This window comes from Nerophis ophidion, linkage group LG21 (genome assembly GCF_033978795.1).
Source record: "Nerophis ophidion isolate RoL-2023_Sa linkage group LG21, RoL_Noph_v1.0, whole genome shotgun sequence".
In the NCBI taxonomy this organism is placed as follows: Eukaryota; Metazoa; Chordata; class Actinopteri; order Syngnathiformes; family Syngnathidae; genus Nerophis; species Nerophis ophidion.
Window position 1 is genome coordinate 25,121,194 of NC_084631.1, and position 18,484 is coordinate 25,139,677.

The 18,484-nt window shown below is 40.8% G+C and overlaps 1 protein-coding gene across 3 annotated transcripts in view; it reads left to right on the top strand.

The window, feature by feature from the left end:
• The window catches only part of ntrk1 (neurotrophic tyrosine kinase, receptor, type 1), a 279,190-nt gene that overhangs the window by 160,559 nt on the left and 100,147 nt on the right, over positions 1-18,484 (top strand). For all 3 annotated transcript variants that reach the window (XM_061882335.1, XM_061882336.1, XM_061882337.1), the window contains one exon: positions 11,665-11,736. In XM_061882335.1, coding sequence (XP_061738319.1) covers positions 11,665-11,736 — 72 coding nt within the window. The remainder of the gene's footprint in view (positions 1-11,664; positions 11,737-18,484) is intronic.

Below are 18,484 nucleotides of genomic sequence, written 5' to 3' on the forward strand. Positions count from 1 at the left end.
TTCATTTTGGGGGATTGGTTGCTTAAATGTTGGGAAAGTTTGCTATACCGACGTGTGTGTCAAATTTGGTGTGTTTTGAAGCATGTTAAGGGGGTCAAATTACAGCGCGTAGGTGCGGAATAATAATAAAACACAGCAGTTTCAATAGGGTCCTTGGCCCATGGCAAAGGACTCCTATGGAGTCCTTTGGCAATGGGCCAAGGACCCTAATAAAACTAACTTTAAGTCCTTTGTAACGTCTATAAAGGTTGAACAATGTTGGTTGTCCGCGATCATTCTACTTTTATTTATGAATTCGTACAACCTGTTGTTAAATGATTTTTCAATAATTTGTGGAAGTGAAGGAACAGTTTTGAAGTGTGTATACTAGTATTTGTCTCCAGTCTTATAAATCAGTACAACTTTTGCTATTTTCATTTGTTTGGGAATGTGCTTAGTTTAAATGATCGGTGGGTTCCGTATCAATTCCGTTACAGTCAGTTGAGGGCTTGGATTTACATGTATTGACATTTTTGATTATTTCTTCCTTGGTCTTGTCCGTGAGGAACATTAAGTTGGTTACAGAAAAAGTAGTTCCAACCAATCGCCTTACATTTCACATAAGTTGTTATGACCAATAGATAAATAGATACTCTATTGATCCCCTGTGTGGGGAATTCAAGTGTTCAGGAGCAGGAAAACGCATCCGAACATACCAACAACTATACATTCTTAATTCTCAAACATACCAACAAAGGAAATAAAATGTATATGTATAGCTCAGTCTTACGACCGAAGGAACAAAATATCTCTTGTACCGTTTTGTTCTGCAGTGTAATGAGAGGAGCCTGTTGCTACGGTTACTTTGAGTATAGTGTCATGCAAAGGATGCCTGGGGTTACTCGGGATGCCCTGCAAGAGAGCCCTCGTTCCTTCTTTCAAGCACAACTCCCATAGAGTCCGCATTTTGCCCCATCACATCAGCCGTTTCTGGGCCCTGCTATCGCCCCAACGCACAACACCAAAGAAAAATGACACTAGCTACTACAGACTGATTAAAATATGTGTGACATCAGACTGCTCACATCAAAAGACCTCAGCCTCCTCATGATGAAGAGTCTGCTCTGACCTTTCTTCTACACAGCATTTGCCTGTGCTGACCAGTCAAGTTTGTGGTCCTGGTGGACTCCCAGGTACTCGTACTACTGGACCACTTCAATATCCTTTCCATTTGTTTTGCCCGGCTGATGGGAGGAACCCCTGTAAAAGTCAATGACCATCTCCTTGGTCTTGGACGTGTTAAGGATTAGACCATTTCTCTTGCTCCGGTCAGAGAAAGCAGCCACCAAGACCCTGTACTCTGTTTCATCCCCTCAGAGGATAAAACGCCCTCCTTAGCCTAAAATATTGTGACTGTCCTGACAGGTAGTCGTAGATCCGATTGGTAAAAATAGGATCCACTCCGATCCACAGCAGTTTCCCCCTTAGTAAGAGAGGCTGGATGGTGTAAACCAGGGGCGCTCACACTTTTTCTGCAGGCGAGCTACTTTTCAATTGACCAAGTCGAGGAGATCTACCTCATTCCTATTTATAATTTATATTTATTTATTTATGAAAGAGACATTTTTGTTAACAAGTTAATGGTGTTTAATGATAATACAAGCATGTTTAACACACATAGATTCCTTTCTTTCATGAAGACAAGAATATAAGTTGGTGTATTACCTGATTCTGATGACTTGCATTGATTGGAATTAGACAGTGGTGCTGATAACGTCCGCATTTTCAAATGGAGGAAAAAAAAAAGTCCTCCTTTCTGTCCAATACCACATGAAAGTGGTTGGATTTGGCATCTCATTTGTCCAACTTGCATACTCGTTTTTAAACACTTTGTTATGAGAGTAGCATATGTGTGTGGCCCTTTAATGTCTGGCAGCAGGTGAGTGACGTCAGTGAGTGTGCGGGTGGGCAAGCAAGTGAGAAAGCGGTCGCTGAGGGCGGGGGAGAAATACATTGGCATCAAACTCCGTAGCTTGCTAGCTTGTGCACGCTAGCTTTCTGAGACTCTTATTTTGTTAGCACAGGCAGGATGAAACATGTCTTTTATGGTGAAAACAGGAACTGTGCAGTCGGTCTTTAGAGTTTTGACAGTAGGTACGGAGTCTCTAGAAATAAAATGTGTTTCTCTGCGTCCGGCCTGTTAGTGATTTTTTTCTTAAATATGAGCTCGCAGCAGCCAGCGTCATCTCACAAGATCCTCGGGTGCCGAGAATGTCAAACAACTGACGAAAGTGAAGTCTTGGTATGATTGATGATTGCTCATTTTTATGTCTATTTTTTAATGCCTGGCTTGAGATCGACTGACACACCCTCCGAGATCGACCAGTCGATCGCGATCGACGTAATGGGCACCCCTGGTGTAAACACACTGGTGACGTCAAATAAAGCCAGCCTCACATAGCCTCCAGTTCTCTCCAGGAAGGAAACGGACCGACGGATCATGTAAAGGACCGCATCTTCCACAACCATGTACCCCTGGTAGGCAAACTGTAGGGCAGGGGGTCACCAACGCGGTGCCCGCGGGCAACAGGTAGCCCGTAAGGACCAGATGAGTCGCCCGCTGGCCTGTTCTAAAAATAGCTCAAATAGCAGCACTTACCAGTGAGCTGCCTCTATTTTTTAAATTGTATTTATTTATTAGCAAGCTGGTCTCGCTTTGCTTGACGTATTTAATTCTAAGAAAGAGAAAACTCAAATAGAATTTGAAAATCCAAGAAATTATTTTAAAAGACTTGGTCTTCACTTGTTTAAATAAATTCTTTTTTTTTTTTTTTACTTTGCTTCTTATAACTTTCAAAAAGACAATTTTAGAGAAAAAATACAACCTTAAAAATGATTTTTGGATTTTTAAACACTTTTAAATTCCTTCCTCTTCTTTCCTGATAATTTAAATCAATGTTCAAGTATTTTTTTTTATTGTAAAGAATAATAAATACATTTTAATATAATTCTTCATTTTAACTTCTGTTTTTTTGACAAAGAATATTTGTGAAATATTTCTTCAAACTTATTACGATTAAAATTCCCCAAAAATATTCTGGCAAATCTAGAAAATATGTAGAATCAAATTTAAATCTTATTTCAAAGTCTTTTGAATTTATTTTAAAATTTTTGTTCTGGAAATTTCTAGAAGAAATAATGATTTGTCTTTGTTAGAAATATAGCTTGGTCCAATTTGTTATATATTCTAACAAAGTGCAGATTGGAAATTTTGATGACATTTCAACATGTCATCAAAATTCTAAAATTAATCTTAATCAGGAAAAATGACTAATGATGTTCCATAAATTCTTTATTTTTTTCAAAAAGATTTGAATTAGCTAGTTTTTCTCTTCATTTTTTTCCGTTGAATTTTGAATTTTAAAGAGTCGAAATTGAAGATAAACTGTTTCAAAATTAATTTTTCTTTTTTTTCGTGTTTTCTCCTCTTTTAAATCGTTCTATTAAGTGTTTTTTCTTCATTTATTCTCCACACAAAACCTTCCGTAAAAGGGAAAAAAAATGTACGATGGAATGACAGACAGAAATACCCATTTTTTACATATATATAGATTTATTTAATAAAGGCAAATTGAGCAAATTGGCTATTTCTGGCAATTTATTTAAGTGTGTATCAAACTGGTAGCCCTTTGCATTAATCAGTACCCAAGAAGTAGCTCTTGGTTTCAAAAAAGTTGGTAACCCCTGCTGTAGGGGGTCAAGAGCTTGCTCTACCTGTGTTTTCTCAAAGGTCTTCATAATGACAGATATTAGTGCCACTGGTCTGTAATTCTTGTATCCGACCGGCCTTACTACCTTGGGGACGGGCACAAGTCAAGAGGTTTTCCAGCAGCAGGGACACATCCAGCTTGAAGACTTTTGTTGAAGGTAGTATGTACAGACGCAGCTAACTTTGTTGCAGGAGAATGTACCGTAGACGTAGTCAGTTGTACTGTACACGTAGTCAGTTTTGGACAGACGGAGCCTGTAAGTCAGGGGTGCCCATTACGTCGATCGTGAGCTACCAGTAGACCGCGGGGGGTGTGTCAGTCGATCTCCAGCCAGGCTTTTAAAAAAAATAGACCTAAAAATGAGTGATCATCAATCTTCACCAAGACGTCACTTAAATGACATTCACGGTACCGGAGGGTCTTGTGAGATGACGCTGGCTGCTGCAAGATCATTATTATTAAAATATGACCGAGAGGAAGGCGAGAAACACTTTTTATTTCAACAGACTCTCGCGCCGTACCTTCCGTCAAAACGCTAAAGCCCGACTGCACATTTCCTATCTTCACAATAAAAGCCCTGCTTCATGCTGCCTGCGCTAACTAATTACAGAGTCTCGGAAAACTGGCGTGCACAAGCGATCCCTCAGAAAGCTGGCGTGCACATCACTTGTGCACGCCAGCTTTCCGAGACTCTTATTTTGTTAGCGCAGGCAGCATGAAGCAGGGCTTTTATTGTGAAGATAGGAAATGTGCAGTCGGCCTTTAGAGTTTTGACGGAAGGGACGGCGCGAAAGTCTGTTGAAATAAAAAGTGTTTCTCGCCTTCCTCTCTGTCATTTTTTCATAATAATGAACTGGCAGCAGCCAGCGTCATCTCACAAGACCCTCGGGTGCCGTGAATGTCAATCAAGCAAGCTACGGAATTTGCCTCCAATGTTTTTCTTGTAAAGTGTATGGAAGCTGGATGAATTAGATGCCAAAAACCAACCACTTTCATGTGGTATTGTACAGAAAGGACAACTTTTTTTCTCCTCCATTTGAAAATGTGGGCGTTATCATCATTACTGTCTGATTCCAATCAATGCAAGTCATCAGAATCAGGTAATACACCAACTTATATTCTTGTCTTTGTGAAAGAAAGACATCTATATGTGTTACACATGCTTGTATTATCATTAAACACATTTAACTTGTTTACAAAAATGTCACTTTCATAAATAAATAAATATAAATGATATATATAAATGAGGTAGATCCCCTCGAGTTGGTCAATTGAAAAGTAGCTCGCCTGCAGAAAAAGTGTGGGCTGTATATATATTCCCAATTTGTCTTGCCCATCGACAAGACGAAATTAAATATGATTGGATTTTGTTTCTGTCAACAGTTCTGTCTCTTTTTAAGGTTAGCTAGCATGTCAGTTAATTGTGTTATCGTCTCAGTCAACGTGCCTTTTAGAGATGCGCGGTTTGCGGTCTCATCCGCGGAGTCCTCGGATAAACCGCGGGTCGGGCGGGTGACATGACGACAAAATAGATTTTAATTAGATTCGGGCGGGTGGCGGTTGAACCATCCCGAAATATTTGATATGCATGGTTCTGTGATCGGTATTCTTTACCATTCAAAGTGCCATTTAAGAAGACCCGTGTCATAAAGCGAAGAAGACAATTAGAGACGCTATTATTCTCATGAATGACTGCCGGCAGTCACCCAGATAATAAATATTAGGGTGTGCTATGAAGCCATTGGCTTTGTCGCCTTCTACAACATGTACGATCTGCTTGTCAGTCCAGCATCATGTTGTGTGTGGCTTCTGCGGCAACACGCACACGACTGCAAGGCATACTGGGTGACACAGAGTACACTAATGGTTGTGATAGAAACAATTTTAACACTCTTAGTAATATGCGTCACGCTGTGAAGCCACACCAATTAAGAACGACAAACACATTTCGGGAGAACATCCTCACAGTAACACAACATAAACGCAACACAACAAATACCCATTATTCTTTGTATTCATGACACTTCCTGACTAATTTACACCCCCCCCTGTGCGTCGGTAACATGGGAGGGGTAGTGGGTGCTGGGGTTTAAATTATATTCAGGTAGTGTCATGAATACAAAGGATTATGGGTATTTGTTGTGTGCGTTTATGTTGTGTTACTGTAAGGATGTTCTCCGGAAATGTGTTTGTCAATCTTGTTGGGTGTGGCTTCACAGCGTGGCGCATATTAGTAAGTGTTAAAGTTGTTTATATCACAACCATCAGTGTACTCTGTGTCACCCAGTATGCCTTTCAATCTTGTAGTTGCATAAACTGCACACAACATGTTGCCGGACCAACAATCGGTTCGTACATGTTGTTGAAGGTGTCCAAGTCAATGACTTCACAGCACGTCAATATTCCTGTAATCAGAATGAACGCTATTGGATAGTCGCGAGAACGTTAGCGGCTCCAATTGACATCATCACTCTATGAATCAGGTTTAATCAGCTCTGTGAGTGGTAAAGGTGAACAACTTCTGATGTATTATAGCGGGCGGTTGGCGGGCGGGTACTGTCCTGATAAAATGTTGGTTCGGGTGGACGGCGGGTGGATGACGACATTGGTGATGCGAATGCGGTTGATATAATTGCCTATCCGCGCATCTCTAGTGCCTTTGTTATTAGATATCGCCCTATTTTACCTGACATAAAAAACGAAACCCAAATAAAAAAAAACGTTTCAAGCCCATGGCGGGCACGGACTAAGTTGCAACCCTCACCCCTCTTGCTACATCTTCTTATTCCCTGGCAGGTCACATTGGCAGACGTTTTTTCTAATGTGTTTGTGAGTTTGGACAAACACCGCAATGACAGACGCTTATCCGGAATGCTGCATTAGAACTTGATTGCTATTCCATTTCATCCCACCCTTGATTTAAGAGCCGCTGAGAATACGATAGTCATTTCAAAACCATTAACAGCCTTGGTGCTCACAACATCCTCTGTTCTGGGAAGCCTCCCCACGTCACACTGTTGCTTTGGTTAGACTCTACCCATGTTTCCAAAGGTCAGGTACTTCTACAATAACTTTTATCCAAAAAAGGGAGACTGGTTAAAATGAAAGCGTTGGTCTCAGTCGCAATCAGCTAGCTATACTGCCGAGCAAAGAGCCTTGATCAACAACTCTTCCTCCTTCTGATAGTCCAGGGTTTTTCAACCTTTTTTGAGACAAGGCACATTTTTTTCATTGAAAAAATCCAGAGGCACACCACCAGCAAAAATCATTAAAAAATGAAACTAGTTAGACAATAAAAAGTCGTTGTCGCAATTGTTGGATATGAATTTAAACCGTAACCAAGCATGCATCACTATAGCTCTTGTCTCAAAGTAGGTGTACTGTCACCACCTGTCACATCACGCCGTGACTTATTTTGAGTTTTTTGCTGTTTTCCTGTGCGTCGTGTTTTAGTTCGTCTTGCGCTCCTATTTTGGTGGCTTTTCCAGTTGTGTTGGTATTTTCCTGTAGCATTTTCATGTCTTCCTTTGAGCGCCATTCCCCGTACTTGCTTTTTTTTTTTTTTTTTAGCAACCACGACTATTTAAGATGTTTTTATCTTTCTTTGTGTGGACGTTGTTGATTGTCATGTCATGTACGGATGTACTTTGTGGACGCCGTCTGCTCCGGTGTTAATTTTGACAGCAAAATTTGCGCGCTGGAATTTACATTCCTGCGCGCGCTCTGAGGTCCGAGAACCAGTTCCAGCTCGTGGTGCCCAAGACCAGACTTAAGACCAGGGGAGACAGGGCCTTCTCTGTGGTCGGCCCTAAGCTCTGGAACACTCTGCCGCTCCATGTTCAAACTGCTTCCACAGTGGAGTGTTTTAAGTCTCGTCTTAAGACCCACTTTTATTCTTTGGCTTTTAACACTATGTGAGTTGTGTGGTCCTCTGTTCTCTGTTGTCCTCTGTGTTTTTTATACACTTTGATTTCTATTTTACTGTTTTAATTGATTTTACCCTTTAAAATAGTTTTTAATCATATTTATTTTTATATTGTTTTTATTGGTTTTATATTTATTTATTTTTTGTTTTTATTCAGTCATTGGTGGAGCATAATATATATATATATATATATATATATATATATATATATATATATATATATATATATATATATATATATATATATATATACATATACTTTTTTTATTTTCTTTTATTTATTTATTTTTTTACAATTGTTTTTAACATGGCTGTGCAGGACTTTGGAAACGTTATTGTTGTTTAAATGTGCTATATAAATAAAGTGGATTGGATTGGATTGGATAGTTTTAGTCATAGTCTTTTGACTAAAATGTAATTTAGTTTTAGTCATAATTTAGTTATTTAAATTGTTTTAGTTTTAGTCTAGTTTTATTTGACGAAATATCATAAGATTATAGTCGACGAAAACTACAGTAGATTTAGTCAACTAAGGGGGTAATATGTAAACTTTCCCTTCAATTTCTGAAAGTCAAAGCAAAACAGCGGAAAAATCACCGATACAAGTCGTATTTTGATGAAAATCATGTCTCTAATTTAGTATTTCACGAGTAAACTGTGTAATAAACGGGATAACGTCGAGTGAGTTGTATGTTGTGGAAAATGCTTACCTGTGTGTGGATTTCGGGGTGATTCGACTGTAAATGTCGCTTCAAGTTTGTTGTGTTTTTTCCCCGTAATCCTCGCGCTGCATTTCTTACACTGCGTCTTGTTATCTTTGACGTCAAATATAAAATTTCCCCATATGTCCTCTCTCCTCTTCCTCCCCGGCGTTGACATGTTGTCTTCTGCACTGCAACGCATTCCTGGGTCAGTCTCAAACGCAAACTACGTTTACGTAACTTCCTTACCACGTCGCTCTGATGGGTTCTCTTCCCAACCCCTCCCGCCTCTTCCTAACGAAATGAGTTCCGATTGGATCTCTCGTCTCTGGCAGACATTTTCGTCTCGTTTTTATTCGTTGACGAATATGTCAATACACCTCGTCCTCGTCTTAGTCCACGTAAATTATTTTTTATTCAGTTATTGTCTCGTTTGAGTCAGGAAAAAAAGGTCATGACGAAAATTTTTCGTCAACAAAATGAACACTGGTCTGCTCCACGAATTGTAAGTCTTTGGTGTCGCCCAACATTCTGTTTTTGTTTACTTTGCAGCCAGTTCGGTTTTAGTTCCGTTTTGCATAGCCATCCCTAATGTTCAATGTCTTCTCTTAGTGGCACTTGCCTTTTATTATTTTTGGTTTAAGCATCAGATACATTTTTACCTGCACCCTGCTTCCCGCTGTCATCTGCATATTGTGATCACGACATACCATCTTCCCGACGTCTACAAAGCAATTATCTACCTGCTGCCACCTACTGATATGAAAGGGTATTACACGGTTACTCTGCCAATCTCTAGACAGCACAGACTATCAATGGCGCATTCTTTTCTAATTATAATTAGTGGTTGGCAAAATGTTTTTTTTAACTCATTTGGTGAAATTACATAATCTCCCATGGCACCAGACTGTATCTCACTGTACACAAGTGTGCCGCGGCACAGTGGTTGAAAAACTGTCTGGTCCAGACAAACACGGTCATGGTCAAATGCGTCTTCACAAAAGTTGGGGCCAGTCCAAGGAATAATAGTCCAGGTGGCTTTGGCACAACAAAGCCTTCAGAGATACCTTGGCGGAGTAACTTAAAGGCCTACTAAAACCCACTACTACCCACCACACAGTCTGATAGTTTATATATCGATGAAATATTAACATTGCAACACATGCCAATACGGCCTTTTTAGTTTACTAAATTGCAATTTTGAATTTCCCGCGAAGTGTCCTGCTGAAAACGTCGCGGTATGATGAGTGTCTTTGACGTCTCGGGTAGTAGCGGACGTTTTTTCCCAGCCCGATCCAAGCTATAAGTAGTCCGCTTTAATCGCATAATTACACAGTATTCTGGACATCTGTGTTGCTGAATGTTTTGCAATTTGTTCAATTAATAATGGAGACGTCAAAGTAGAAAGGTGGAGGTGGGAAGCGGTGTATTGCTGCCGCCTTTAGCAACACAAACACAGCCGGTGTTTCCTTGTTTAAAATTACCGAAGGTGAAACTTTACTATGGAACAGAGCGGTCAAGCGAGCATGGTTCCCGACCACATGTCAACCGGCAGGTTTCGGTGAGAAAATTGTGGTATTAAGTCGGCTCTTACCGTAGTTATGAACGGAGCTTGCGTCGTCCTGCAGCTGCGGACTATTACCTCCTCCCACCGGAGACACATTCGGTCATCCACACCTGTGGCCACACACCTCCGACTTTCAGGTACCATATAATCTCATTAAAACACTAGTAACACAATGAGCAGATAAGAGATTTTCCAGAATTATCCTAGTAAAAGTGTCTAATAACATCTGAATCGCTCTCCCTGCCCTCGCCTTTTTTTTAACTTTTTATTTTCTTCTAGTCCTTCACTCACACTATCCTCATCCACGAATCTTTCATCCTCGCGCAAATTAATGGGGAAATTGATGCTTTCCGGTCCGAATCGTTCTAGCTGCCGGTGGCCATGATTGTAAATAATGTGAGGATGTGAGGAGCTCTACAACCCGTGACGTCACGCGCACATTGTCTGCTACTTCCGGTACAGGCAAGGCTTTTTTATTAGCGACCAAAAGTTGCGAACTTTATCATACGTGTTCTCTACTAAATCCTTTCAGGAAAAATATGGCAACATCGCAAAATGATCAAGTATGACACATAGAATGGACCTGCTATCCCCGTTTGAATAAGAACATTTCATTTCAGTAGGCCTTTAGGTCAATAGGATGTGTACTCATAAGGGGTGTAACGATATCAAAATCTTACGGTATGATATTGATTGATTGATTGATACTTTTATTAGTAGATTGCACAGTACAGTACATATTTCGTACAGTTGACCACTAAATGGTTACACCTGAATACGTTTTTTAACTTATTTAAGTCGGGGTCCACGTTAATCAGTTCATGGTACAGTGTTAAGGCCATGGTACGATATTATTGTGGAATTGTGCAAATCCCTCAAAATTGATTCGCTGGCTTCAAATATATTTTCCGGGTGATGGTTTATCAAGGAGCTTCACATATTTTCCAGCCTTGGAAACGCTCGAGACAAAAGTAGCGCTTTTGTATGCAGACGTCCACCAAAAAGGTTATGTTTTCGCCAAGGTTTGTCTGCCTGTTTGTTAGCGACATAACTCAAACAGTTATGGATGGATTTTGATGAATTGTTCAGAAAATGTCCATAAAACCATTTTGTCTTATCTTTTCCGATCACACTTTTCCCGCATGATTTCTCCTTTTCTCCTTTTTACTGCCATCCACGACCCCGCCGTCCGATCTTGCGCTCTAGAGAGATTATGAGAGACGTAGTTTATTTTTAGAATGGCCATTGCAAAAGCGCCAGAAAAAAAACTACGCTCACTAAGTTTTCAGTTCATGTATCCTACATTTCTCATCCGATTCGAATCGTTCCAACATGCACACACTCCACTCACCCTGGACATTCAAACATTTACGTTCTAGTCACACGGTTCGGCGGTTTGAACACATGCATTCATAGGGAATCGAAAATTCTAGTACTAATATTACTTTTGAGTTTTACGAGACACAGAGATTGAACGTTCTTACGGTCCTGTGCAGTGAATAGGAGTAGCCATAACAGTTTCATGATGTTCTCACAACAAGAACAATATTGAGAAGACCTCATTTGAGAGAGTGAACCTCCATTGAGTATACTCTAGTGTATATTTGCTACAACTGTTTTCGATATCACTCCATGCACCGTGTTGCCGCCATCGTGATGTCGTCGATGTGAGTGGTCCTGCCAATCATTTCTGATTCCATTTTGTTTTTTCCCCGACTCCAGAACTGTGACGTCATGCAAGCTGAGGCTCATCGCCGCCAACGCCTTCCAGCACAACGTCAAGCTGCAGTACGTGTAAGTCTGAATCAGAGCTAGAGGATCTTTTTTCAGCGTCTTGTTTCGTGGGTTGGTTGAAGTTTATTTAGAACATGTGTACAATTTCAACGTCACTTATTTACATTTTGTCTTTACAACAATTCCGAAAAGGAGTAGGAAGGAGCAACTCTGCAATCCAATAATTTCTAAATACAAGGGTTCTCTTCCGGTAATTACTAGGTCAGTCAGTTGTGATATACAAAGTGACATCAGATTAAGAAGATTATCATCATTCTTTTTCATTGGGCTTTGTAAACACTTGTTTGAACATCCTCTTAAACGATATCAAATTAGTACATTGTTTGATTTCTTTGCTTAATCCGATCCATAATTTATTTCCGCATACTAACTTACTAAAGGTGTTAAGTGTTGTACGTGTATACCATTGTTTTTAATTGGACTTTTCTCTTGTTTGTACGCTTTTTGGTTGACATTTAGTGATACAATGATGGCAACCTGGTTCCTTAAAAAATCAATCAATCAATCAATGTTTATTTATATAGCCCCAAATCACAAATGTCTCAAAGGACTGCACAAATCATTACGACTACAACATTATCGGAAGAACCCACAAAAGGGCAAGGAAAACTCACACCCAGTGGGCAGGGAGAATTCACATCCAGTGGGACGCCAGTGACAATGCTGACTATGAGAAACCTTGGAGAGGACCTCAGATGTGGGCAACCCCCCCCCTCTAGGGGACCGAAAGCAATGGATGTCGAGCGGGTCTAACATGAAAGTTCAATCCATAGTGGCTCCAACACAGCCGCGAGAGTTCAGTCCAAGCGGATCCAAGACAGCAGCGAGAGTCCCGTCCACAGGAAACCATCTCAAGCGGAGGCGGATCAGCAGCGTAGAGATGTCCCCAACCGATACAGGCGAGCGGTCCATCCTGGGTCCCGACGAGCGGTCCATCCTGGGTCTCGACTCTGGACAGCCAGTACTTCATCCATGGTCATCGGACCGGACCCCCTCCACAAGGGATGGGGGGACATAGGAGAAAGAAAAGAAGCGGCAGATCAACTGGTCTAAAAAGGAGGTCTATTTAAAGGTTAGAGTATACGGATGAGTTTTAAGGTGAGACTTAAATGTGATGTCTTTGTGGGATAAATAATTACAATTACAGGAATTTGAGCACTTAGGGAACACAGTGGTACCCGCAAAACTCGACGTTGACATGGCCAAGATCCAGACTAAACATTTCTTCTACATTTGCTTGTACATATGGGTATTGGGATTCTTATGTTTCCATATGACCAGAGGGACGGCGTGGCGCGGTTGAGAGAGTGGCCGTGCCAGCAACCTTAGGGTTCCTGGTTCGATCCCCACCTTCTACCAACCATGTTGCATCCGTTGTGACCTTGAGCAAGACACTTCACCCTTGCTCCTGATGTGTCGTGGTTAGGGCCTTGCATGGCACCCCCCCGCAATCAGTGTGGGAATGTGTGTGTGAATGGATGAATGTGGAAATATTGTGAAAGAGCTTTGAGTACCTTGAAGGTAGAAAAGCGCTATACGAGTATAACCCAGGCTTCACGGTGGAAGAGGGGTTAGTCCGTCTGCCTCACAATACGAAGGTCCTGCAGTCCTGGGTTCAATTCCAGGCTGAGGATCTTTCTGTGTGGAGTTTGCATGTTCTCCCCGTGAATCCGTGGGTTCCCTCCGGGTACTCCGGCTTCCTCCCACTTCCAAAGACAGGCACCTGGGGATAGGTTGATTGGCAACACTAAATTGGCCCTAGTGTGTGAATGTGAGTGTGAATGTTGTCTGTCTATCTGTGTTGGCCCTGCGATGAGGTGGCGACTTGTCCAGGGTGTACCCCGCCTTCCGCCCAATTGTAGCTGAGATAGGTGCCAGCGCCCCCCGTGACCCCGAAAGGGAATAAGCGGTAGAAAATGGATGGATGGAAGTATAACCCATTTTACCATTTTTCCCAACTTAAAGGCCTACTGAAATGAGATTTTCTTATTCAAACGGTATAGCGGTATAGCTCGGTTGGTAGAGTGGCCGTGCCAGCAACTTGAGGGTTGCAGGTTCGATTCGCACTTCCGCCATCCTAGTCACTGCCGTTGTGTCCTTGGGCAAGACACTTTACCCACCTGCTCCCAGTGCCACCCACACTGGTTTAAATGTAACTTAGATATTGGGTTTCACTATGTAAAGCGCTTTGAGTCACTTGAGAAAAGCGCTATACAAATATAATTCACATCACTTCACTTCTATGTGTCATACTTGATCATTTCGCGATATTGCCATATTTTTGCTGAGGGGATTTAGTAGAGAACATCGACGATAAAGTTCCCAACTTTTGGTCGCTAATAAAAAAGCCTTGCCTTTACCGGAAGTAGCAGATGATGTGCGTGTGACGTCACGGGTTGTAGGGCTCCTCACATCCTCACATTGTTTACAATCATAGCCAGCAGTAGCTAGAGCAGGGGTCGGGAACCTTTTTGGCAGAGAGAGCCATACAAGCCAAACATTTTAGAAAGTATTTCTGTGAGAGCCATATATATATATATTTTTAAACTAAATACAACTAAATGCGTGCATTTTTAAGTAAGACCAATATTTTTAGAGTATAATAAGTCTCTAATTCTTTTTAATAACATTTTTATTCTGAAACTAACCAACAATAAATAAATTACTTCATACCATTAATGCGACTTCTTGAACAGGTGTGGTAGAAACCAGATGGATGGATTAAAATGCATGACAATGTTTTATATTTTGAACGTTATTTTTAACACTGTGATTACCAGCGGAATTATTAATTACTTATCGTGTTAATCAATGTCAGCTAAGATTTATCTGAAGGCCAGGTGCGGTCATCAAAAGAGTCACATCTGGCTCTAGAGCTATAGGTTCCTTACCCCTGAGCTAGAAAGCGACAATTTCTCCATTAATTTGAGCGAGGATGAAAGATTCGTGGATGAGGACCTTTAGAGTGAAGTACTAGGCGCAGGCGGCGTTTCCGATGTAATTAGACACATTTACTAGGATAATTCTGGAAGATCCCTTATCTGCTTCATGTGTTAATAGTGTTTTAGTGAGATTGTAAAGACATACCTGAAACTCGGATAGCTGCGGTGAACGCCAGTGTCTCTGAGAGAAGCCGAGGAGCCAAGATCACAGCTGCCTTTTTGAGCTGCAGGAGGAGGTCCCATAATCCACTGAAGTCTCCGGTAAGAGCCGACTTAATATCACAATTTTCCCATCCAAAAACATGCTGGTTGACGTAACGAAACATGTTCGCTTGACCGCTCTGTGTTAAAGCTTCACAACAAAGAAACACTGGCTGTGTTTTGGTGCTAAAGGCAGCTGCAATCCATCCCTTTCCACCAACAGCATTATTTTTTATAGTCTCCATTATTAATTGAACAAATTGCAAAAGATTCAGCAACACAGATGTCCAAATTACTGTGTAATTATGCGATGAAATAGACTACTTTTAGCCGTGTGTGGTGCTGGGCTAATATGACCGCTACAACCCGAGACGTCACGCGCACGCGTCATCATTCCGCTGCCTTTTTAACAAGAAACTCCGCGGGAAATTTAAAAATTGTAATTTAGTCAACTAAACCGGTCGTATTGGCATGTGTTGCAATGTTAATATTTCATCATTGATATATGAACTATCAGACTGCGTGGTAGGTAGTAGTGGGTTTCAGTAGGCCTAGCGTAGCATAGCGTCGGAGTATTGTGTATGGTTCTGAGCTGTGATTGCCAAAGGGGTGGTGACGTTTGCCTGCTGGTTAGAGCAAACCTAAAAGAATAAAAAAGGAACTGTGGGGTATACAGAACTTTTTCCTGTATATGCCAATACAAGTCTGATTAGTGCACAGTCATTCTGCCTCTTCATCAATCTGCAGAATTTTGATAGTCTCTACCAGGGGTTCTTAACCTTTTTAAACTAGTGGTCCAACTTGTTCCGATATTAGGAAGTAGCTCTTTACTAATGCAAGCAACAGGAAGTAGCTCTTCACTAACGCAAGTAACAGGAAGTAGCTCTCTACTAGTTCAAGCAACAGGAAGTAGCTCATTACTAGTGCAATCAAGAGAAAGTAGCTATTTACCACTGCACGCAATAGGAAGTAGCTCTCAACTAGTGCAAGCAACAGGAAGCAGCTCTTTACTCACACAAATAACAGGAAGTAGCTGTTAACTAGTAAAAGAAACAGGAAGTAGCTCTTTACTAAAGTAACCAACATGAAGTAGCTCTTTACTAGTGCAAGCAACATGAAGTAGCTCTATACTAACGCAAGTTAGTGGAAGTAGCTCTTTACTAGTGCAAGCAACATGAAGTAGCTCTTTACTAAAGTAACCAACATGAAGTAGCTCTTTACTAGTGCAAACAACATGAAGTAGCGCTTTACTAACGCAAGTTAGTGGAAGTAGCTCTTTACTAGTGCAAGCAACAGGAAGTAGCTCTTTACTAACGCAAGTTAGTGGAAGTAGCTCTTTGCTAGTGCAAGCAACAGGAAGTAGCTCTTTACTAACGCAAGTTAGTGGAAGTAGCTCTTTACTTGTGCAAGCAACATGAAGTAGCTCTTTACTAACGCAAATTAGTGGAAGTAGCTCTTTACTAGTGCAAGCAACATGAAGTAGCTCTTTACTAACGCAAGTTAGTGGAAGTAACTCTTTACTAGTGCAAGCAACAGGAAGCAGCTCTTTACTCACACAAATAACAGGAAGTAGCTGTTAACTAGTAAAAGAAACAGGAAGTAGCTCTTTACTAAAGTAACCAACATGAAGTAGCTCTTTACTAGTGCAAACAACATGAAGTAGCGCTTTACTAACGCAAGTTAGTGGAAGTAGCTCTTTACTAGTGCAAGCAACAGGAAGTAGCTCTTTACTAACGCAAGTTAGTGGAAGTAGCTCTTTGCTAGTGCAAGCAACATGAAGTAGCTCTTTACTAACGCAAGTTAGTGGAAGTAGCTCTTTACTAGTGCAAGCAACAGGAAGTAGCTCTTTACTAACGCAAGTTAGTGGAAGTAGCTCTTTACTAGTGCAAGCAACATGAAGTAGCTCTTTACTAACGCAAGTTAGTGGAAGTAGCTCTTTACTTGTGCAAGCAACATGAAGTAGCTCTTTACTAACGCAAATTAGTGGAAGTAGCTCTTTACTAGTGCAAGCAACATGAAGTAGCTCTTTACTAACGCAAGTTAGTGGAAGTAACTCTTTACTAGTGCAAGCAACAGGAAGCAGCTCTTTACTCACACAAATAACAGGAAGTAGCTGTTAACTAGTAAAAGAAACAGGAAGTAGCTCTTTACTAAAGTAACCAACATGAAGTAGCTCTATACTAGTGCAAGCAACATGAAGTAGCTCTTTACTAACGCAAGTTAGTGGAAGTAGCTCTTTACTAGTGCAAGCAACAGGAAGTAGCTCTTTACTAACGCAAGTTGGTGGAAGTAGCTCTTTACTAGTGCAAGCAACATGAAGTAGCTCTTTACTAAAGTAACCAACATGAATTAGCTCTTTACTAGTGAAAACAACATGAAGTAGCTCTTTACTAACGCAAGTTAGTGGAAGTAGCTCTTTACTAGTGCAAGCAACATGAAGTAGCTCTTTACTAGAGTAACCAACATGAAGTAGGTCTTTACTAGTGCAAACAACATGAAGTAGCTCTTTACTAACGCAAGTTAGTGGAAGTAGCTCTTTACTAGTGCAAGCAACATGAAGTAGCTCTTTACTAAAGTAACCAACATGAAGTAGCTCTTTACTAGTGCAAACAACATGAAGTAGCTCCTTACTAACGCAAGTTAGTGGAAGTAGCTCTTTACTAGTGCAAGCAACAAGAAGTAGCTCTTTACTAACGCAAGTTAGTGGAAGTAGCTCTTTACTAGTGCAAGCAACATGAAGTAGCTCTTTACTAACGCAAGTTAGTGGAAGTAGCTCTTTACTAGTGCAAGCAACAGGAAGCAGCTCTTTACTCACACAAATAACAGGAAGTAGCTGTTAACTAGTAAAAGAAACAGGAAGTAGCTCTTTACTAAAGTAACCAACATGAAGTAGCTCTTTACTAGTGCAAGCAACATGAAGTAGCTCTTTACTAGTGCAAGCAACATGAAGTAGCTCTTTACTAAAGTAACCAACATGAAGTAGCTCTTTACTAGTGCAAACAACATGAAGTAGCGCTTTACTAACGCAAGTTAGTGGAAGTAGCTCTTTACTAGTGCAAGCAACAGGAAGTAGCTCTTTACTAACGCAAGTTAGTGGAAGTAGCTCTTTGCTAGTGCAAGCAACAGGAAGTAGCTCTTTACTAACGCAAGTTAGTGGAAGTAGCTCTTTACTAGTGCAAGCAACATGAAGTAGCTCTTTACTAACGCAAGTTAGTGGAAGTAGCTCTTTACTAGTGCAAGCAACAGGAAGTAGCTCTTTACTAACGCAAGTTAGTGGAAGTAGCTCTTTACTAGTGCAAGCAACATGAAGTAGCTCTTTACTAACGCAAGTTAGTGGAAGTAGCTCTTTACTTGTGCAAGCAACATGAAGTAGCTCTTTACTAACGCAAATTAGTGGAAGTAGCTCTTTACTAGTGCAAGCAACATGAAGTAGCTCTTTACTAACGCAAGTTAGTGGAAGTAACTCTTTACTAGTGCAAGCAACAGGAAGCAGCTCTTTACTCACACAAATAACAGGAAGTAGCTGTTAACTAGTAAAAGAAACAGGAAGTAGCTCTTTACTAAAGTAACCAACATGAAGTAGCTCTATACTAGTGCAAGCAACA